Source organism: Sinocyclocheilus anshuiensis, unplaced genomic scaffold, assembly GCF_001515605.1.
Source record: "Sinocyclocheilus anshuiensis isolate Anshui unplaced genomic scaffold, SAMN03320099.WGS_v1.1 scaffold1531, whole genome shotgun sequence".
Classification (NCBI taxonomy): Eukaryota; Metazoa; Chordata; class Actinopteri; order Cypriniformes; family Cyprinidae; genus Sinocyclocheilus; species Sinocyclocheilus anshuiensis.
The window spans coordinates 636028-642736 of record NW_015551200.1 but is presented as its reverse complement, the minus strand read 5'-3'; the positions used below and the strand labels follow the sequence as shown (position 1 = coordinate 642736).

Sequence of the window (6709 nt, the reverse complement as noted above, 5' to 3'; positions counted from 1 at the left end):
TTTGGATTTGAGACTTTAGTCTTTGCAACTTTACAGATCTTCTTTATGCACCAAGAGCTTGTAACACTCCAAAGAGAAAGGAAAAATTTAAATTGCATCATATGACCCCTTTAAGTCCAGTACTCACATCCAGTATAGAAGTTCAGTGTTCATTAAAGAAAACTTCTTATATTAGCTACACATATGTGCTATCAAAATGACTCACAGTAATTACAGTTATCGGACAGCTAGGTTGCTAGCATCTACAGAGACAATAAACCCAAAACTACATAAGGACTGTAACAGAATATAACATATTGAATGAACATATTGAATGTTAGGTAACAGATAATAAACAGATATTCACTACAGGCCATTTTTGTGGCCCCACATTTTAGATCTATTGGGCATTTTAGTGACTTTCTGTGGCCTTTTTGTGCTGAGCCCTGGTTAATTTCTGATCCTGCTGCCTGCTGAACTGTGACAACCAGATTGCCCAATAAAGATATTTCACATTGTATGACACAGATTTACAGTGAGTGAATCTGACAACTGATGTCTGCACAGGTTCAGGTCATTGGTTCGAATATTTGTCTCAAAATCTCCAATTATATTAAAATGTGACATTTGACAAAATCTTTTTTAACACTTGCTTCTGTAATTTTAGCGAATTAGATGGCCTGCTCAAATAACAGTTCATCTGGGGTGACGGGTGATCAGCAGTTACAAGAAAAATGAGAAGAATGTGTGACCAACCTTAATCTGTTTCGTCTTCTTTGTTTTATCCTCTCTTTTTCAGTTTCAGAGTTAAAGGGGAAGGAGGACAAGCCTCAGTGGAAGGAGTTAATCGAGGATATAAGTGTTTTACAATGGGTGTTTTCATTTCTGTTTTTAGGTGAGACCTGTTGCAACACACAAAGAGAAAAAAAATTACTTTTGGGTGCTGAATAGAAATTTCCATGATGCTTCCCATTGTGTGTCAGATTGACACTGTAACATCACATCTCATTCTGAATGTGTGTGTTTGCAGGAACGGCCTGTCTGCTGTTGATGATCTATTTGATGTTCACCTCTCTGTGGCTCATTCCCACACTCTACTTCTCATGGCAGATCTATGATTGGCACACACCCGAAAGAGGTCAACCCATCATTAGAACACACATTTTTATTCTTAACAGTACACACAAACACATGTGTAGATGGTTAAATGGACAGTACCCGTAAAAATGAAAATAATGTAATCATTTACTCACTCATGTCATTACAAACCTGTATGACTTACTTTTCCGGTTTGGGTAAGACATTCTGAGATATGTCTCTGTGTTGTTGTTTTTTTTTCAATAGTCAGCAAAACTGTTTGGTTACCAACATTCTTCCAAATATCTCTTCTGTTCCACAGAAAAAACTATAGTCATACAGGTTTAGAAAGACATGAGGGTGAGAAAATAATCAGTTGAGTCAAAATGATCAGTCAAATGAGTTGTCATTTTTGGGTGAACTATCCATCTAAATTCACAGGTTAAACTAAGATCAGATAATTCCATTTAGCCTAATTCTTAAAAACAGCTTTCACTGTCTGATAAAATAAAAAATATTGTGTCAAAATGTTAATATTTTCTGTGTCCACTAGGTGGCAGACGAACAAAATTTGTGAGAAGCTGGGAAGTATGGAAATACTACAGAGACTATTTTCCTGTGAAGGTAAACATTATACCCAGTAACTGACATAACACATCAGTTGTTCTTTGACTTTAGCTCTTGAATTTTTTGTGTATCCCACCCCTTTTTTCTCTCTATCCTTCTTTGACTTTCTATTCCGTCAGCTAGTAAAGACTGCTGAATTGAATCCCAGTAAGAACTATATCGTGGGTTGTCACCCCCATGGCATCATGTGTGTGGGAGCCTTCTCGTGTTTCAGCACAGACCGTAATGGATTTGTGGAAACCTTTCCTGGAATACGCCCCACGCTTGCAATTCTGGCTGGACTTTTCCGCCTTCCTCTCTTCAGAGAGTATATTTTGTCTGCAGGTCAGAAACGAAAGTTAAATAGAGACTCAATGAGAGAGAAGACGACATTGAAAAGGATGAAGTGTTTCTCCATCTATTTCTCATTCTCAGGTCTGTTGCCTGTGAGTAAGGAGAGTTTAGATTACTTGCTGAGCTGTACTGGTGTGGGCAATGCTGTAGTCATCATCATTGGTAGGGCAGAGGAATCACTTACCTCGTCTCCAGGAGTAAACACTTTAGTCATGAAACACAGGAAGGGTTTTGTACGACTGGCCCTTGAACATGGGTAAGAAAGAGTCGAGAACAAGACAAGAAGATTGACTGAAATAAACCTCTAGTTTAAACCAGTGGTTCTCAACCAGGGATCGGGACCCACTATGGGGCCTCAGCAAACTTCCAAGGGGGCCACCGGATGACTAAAATGATTCAAATTACTATACTAATATTAATACAATGAATATACATATTCACATTCTTATTATTATTTATAAATAAAAATAATCTAACTCAAAATGCTAAAAAGTACATAATATCCTGTCTGTGTCTGTTTCTGTTTCAACTTTACCATGTAATAACATGCACACATATTATAAGCAGCAACTGCCAGCTTATGAAAAACTTCTCATTTTAACATGTTTGACTACATCTCCTGTGTCTTGTTGCTGTTCACTCAGGGCTGACCTGGTTCCTGTGTACTCCTTTGGTGAGAACGAGCTGTTCCCACAGGTGGTTCTGTCCGAGGGCAGCGTTGGTCGACGGCTGCAGGCTCTTTTTAAGCAGATTACGGGTTTTGCTCCATGTCTCTTCACTGGGGGGCGCTGGCTGCTTCTGCCATACAGACACCCTGTCACCACTGTGGGTCAGTTCAAAACAATTGCATTTCACATCACATTTTTAACAATGATTATTGTTTTTGTAAAGAATCAAGATGTTGCTGCTAGAGACCCTTTTCATCTGTATGCTACTGACACGAATAGAACTGCTGAGCTGTTCTTCAGATTGAAGTATCACTTTTTGCTATGTACTATGAATGCAATGTACCTTTGTCTCTTTCAGTGGGCCGTCCCATTATTGTGCCTCAGGTTGACAGTCCATCTCAGGAACAGGTGGATCATTACCACAGTTTATACATGAAGGCTCTGTCTGAACTTTTCCACAGACACAAAACCAGCTGTGGACTGGCCGACACACACGAGCTGCGCTTCATATAGAAATGTTGGAAAGCACAAAGTTATTGAAACAGCTGCTGGAATTATGATGTGGGACAGAAACATACTTATTTCTGTATTGTTTTCATGTGAACGGTTTAGCTTTTTGGTTCTCCGAAATGATGCTCAAAGCACAAAGTGAACCAAATGAATGAATGCAGTTTGGGATCTAAATCAGAATGATGCTCTCTTCCTATGGAGCTGTATATGTGCTATAAATGAACACACAAAAAAACTTTAGTCATCCAAAAAGAAAGTTTCAGTGATGGAAATTTAAAACAGGTTAGTGCTCATAATGAAAATATGTATAAAGAGTATTTTTTTAAAAAGTATGAAAAATATAATTTTCAGCTAATAAGTATTTTAATATAAGAAACATGGATGATTTATACATGTATAATGATGTTTTTACCTTAAATTCATCAGTGGCATTTTAAAGTGCAAAGTCTTGAAAATACCTCTCTTCTTGCAAAACAAATCGTAAAACAAGCACATTTTTACCACTTCCAGTCATTTATTTGTTTCAGACAACAAAATTGTATAACAGTAAGAGAAACAATTGTTTATACATATTTACATACAAAAGCAATACTTTGTGTTAAATTACAAAACTTCATATACAAAAACCATTGTAACTGCTGCAGGTTCCTTTAATTTTGATAAAGAAATCCCTGAATAGGCATTTTGCTTTTTAAAGAACATTTTTTAACCATAAGATTCGAGTCCTTCCTTTCTGCCAATTGTGGTCATTTACTCCAAAACATTTAAATAGCAGTTTTTCCACTGGCATTCTCTATGTTTTAAGAACAAGCTAAAGCTTGCCACAGAATTAACTCTTATTACAATACTTGAACAGCTCCTCATTTTTTGGCAAACGCTTTATATGCTTCAGCCTATTACGTGAAATTTCAAATGTAGTGCAGCCTATTTGTTGTACAAAAAGGTACGGAGATGACAGATTATTTTAGCAGTCAGGTCTAAGGCTTCTAGTGATTTATACCTCAACATGTTTGTGCAGGCAAATGACTGTGATATCTCTGAGGAACGTGAACTTGTAAGTGTGCAGTTTGACCCATAAGCTTGTTTTGATTTTGATAGGAGTTCAGTCGGGAGGAACAAATCATACCGTCCACTTTAGACACCTGAAAAGACAAGGAACACTATTTATTTCATCTACCCTAGCCCTATTAGTTTACCATATGCCACCTAAGTATTTGATCTATTTTAAAGGCGTTCCATCTTGATTTTAAAGGGATAGTTCACCCAAAAATGAAAATTCTGTCATTAATTATTAACCCTCATGTCTTTCCAAACCCTAAGACCTTCGTTCATCTTAGGAACACAAATTAAGATATTTTTGATGAAATCGGAGAGCTTTCTGACCCAGCATAGACAACTCAACGAACACGTTCAAGGCATTGTTAAAATGCTCCATGTTACATCAGTGGTTCAACTGTAATTTTATGAAGCTACGAGAATACTTTTTGTGCGTGAACTGAAGAAAAACAAAAAAATAACGACTTTATTCAACAATTTCTTCTCTTCCGTGTCAGTCTTTGACACGCATTCATGAGAGTACCACGATGCACGCCATAGATGAACGAAGCTCTCACAGGTTTGGAACGACATGAGGGTGAATAATTGATGAAAGAATTTTTATTTTTGGGTGAACTATCCCTTTAAATGGATAATGAAAATTCTGTTGTCATTTACTCACCCTCCTATTGTTCTAAACCTGCATAACTTTCTTCTTGGAAAACATTCTTCAAAATATCTTCTTTTCCACAGAAAACAAAGTCATACAAGTTTGGAAACAACATGATGTAAACAATGACAGAATTTTCATTTTTAGCTGAATTGTTTGATTAGTCACCTTTTCTTGTGTCAGTGTGTGGTAACAAAAAATTGTGTTTGCTATTATCTGGTATTTCTTTTAAGAAGTGTGTTGCCTTCCACCCACACATGTGTGAGCGAGTGCATTACCTGGTCTCGTGGTGTGTTCCTAAACATCGGACACAGCAGTAGCGAGCTCCACATGACACACAAGTGTAGTTTGAAGGGAAGCCGCACACTGCGCAGAAATGTCGCTGAGGAAACTTGGAGGGCTCAGCACATGCAGTCAGATAGTTTGGACCCTCACTAACACTCAAGTCCTGAAAGAGAAAAAGTGAGTAAGAGGTACAAAAAACATATCCAGGATTCCAAAACGAGAAGAAATCTGTTGTTTAAGCCTATTTTTAGAACAAATATTTTACATTGTGTACAGACATTTTACTTTTGAAGACTTTTTTTTAACTAAAGTTTCTTAATAGTAGTACCAATTATTGTATTAACTAGGGGTGCTGATCACCGATCGCCGATCACTGAAAGCAGTATCTGCCGATACCGATCTTTTTAAAGCCTTCTTTTAAAATGGGGGGAATTCCCCCTCTTGGGTGTCTCTTGTGAGAGGGGAAGCAGCACGGACTCTCATTGTGCTTTCACACAGGAGTCCGCTACTGATCCGTGGCTTTTACCACAAACACAACATTTATTCCAACATTATAACCATTCCATTATTTTGATTTCAAATCCAAACATTGTCACTGAAAATGCTTTTTCAGCATTGCAATTCTTTTTTTACACGGTACAATAATATATTTCACAGACGTGTTTAAACACAATAAATATAAGCAACACATCATTCAAAGCTTTTTACTTTTGCATTTAATTCTAGATTTATATATTAAGTTTCTCGAGCAAGTGGCAAAACATTTAAACTAGTACTACTTTTCTTACGTTATCACAAACTTACCTACCACTGACAGAAATAGTCAGCTCTACTGCCTTTCCTTTTGCATTGAAATCTTTATTACAAGCAATCCTGTGGTTCATAAAGAACTTTGTTTTCCTACCTCCACGATTGCCATCTATTATTGCCTTGTTTATTTAAAAGTTCTTTCCCTTTAAACCTAGCCAAAAAGCCATATGTGTTGACTGTGAAACACAGAGACTTTAATTATATGCTTTTATGGTGTAATTAATACATTTTCGTGTCAATCCATGTTCATATTTACTGCAAACAATGTGCTGTTACTTTAATTCAGCGCTTGCAGTGCAGCGCAGCAATAGACTCGGTGCGGAAATGATCTCTGCACTGCTGCAGAGGCACCACTCCTGAACGCACTGCCGGACACCAACCGTGTGCAGTGTGCACGTTTTATTAATCTGTTAACATGAGCACGGAAAAAATACGCACCACATTCGCACTGCAAACGGAGTAATGTGAACTTGGCTTAATGTATGTGCGCTGCAGTGAGCATGAGCGCACGGTCTCCTGGAGAGTGCGCAAGCACTGAATGGTTAAACACTGGCAATAATTAAAAAGTAATGCAATTTATAAACTTTAGTGACGATGTGACACTGCCTCGATTGTGCAAGTGACAATTCCTGTGTCAACCAGAGTATGTGAGCGGAGTGGAGCGGCAACAATTTCCCCTTCGCGCTCCAAGCATTTAATAATCACTCCGCTCCGA

At 37.7% G+C, this 6709-nt stretch overlaps 2 protein-coding genes across 4 annotated transcripts in view; one reads left to right on the top strand and one right to left on the bottom strand.

Annotated features, from left to right (window-relative positions):
- LOC107663414 (diacylglycerol O-acyltransferase 2-like) overlaps positions 1 to 3836 on the top strand; it is a 5270-nt gene extending 1434 nt beyond the window's left edge. For 2 of the 3 annotated variants that reach the window (XM_016453648.1, XM_016453647.1), the window contains exons 2-7: positions 779 to 874; positions 1010 to 1117; positions 1610 to 1680; positions 1803 to 2272; positions 2661 to 2845; positions 3043 to 3836. In XM_016453648.1, coding sequence (XP_016309134.1) covers positions 779 to 874; positions 1010 to 1117; positions 1610 to 1680; positions 1803 to 2272; positions 2661 to 2845; positions 3043 to 3197 — 1085 coding nt within the window. In that variant the 3' untranslated portion in view covers positions 3198 to 3836. The remainder of the gene's footprint in view (positions 1 to 778; positions 875 to 1009; positions 1118 to 1609; positions 1681 to 1802; positions 2273 to 2660; positions 2846 to 3042) is intronic. The other variant, XM_016453649.1, reaches the window with a different exon arrangement.
- Positions 3837 to 3895: 59 nt separating this feature from the next.
- Positions 3896 to 6709, bottom strand: part of LOC107663415 (zinc finger HIT domain-containing protein 1-like) — a 14013-nt gene continuing 11199 nt past the window's right edge. Inside the window, exons 4-5 of the mRNA XM_016453650.1 lie at positions 5178 to 5347; positions 3896 to 4336 (exon numbers count right to left, since the gene is read on the bottom strand). Of these exons, the coding sequence (XP_016309136.1) occupies positions 4315 to 4336; positions 5178 to 5347 (192 nt within the window). The 3' untranslated portion in view covers positions 3896 to 4314. The remainder of the gene's footprint in view (positions 4337 to 5177; positions 5348 to 6709) is intronic.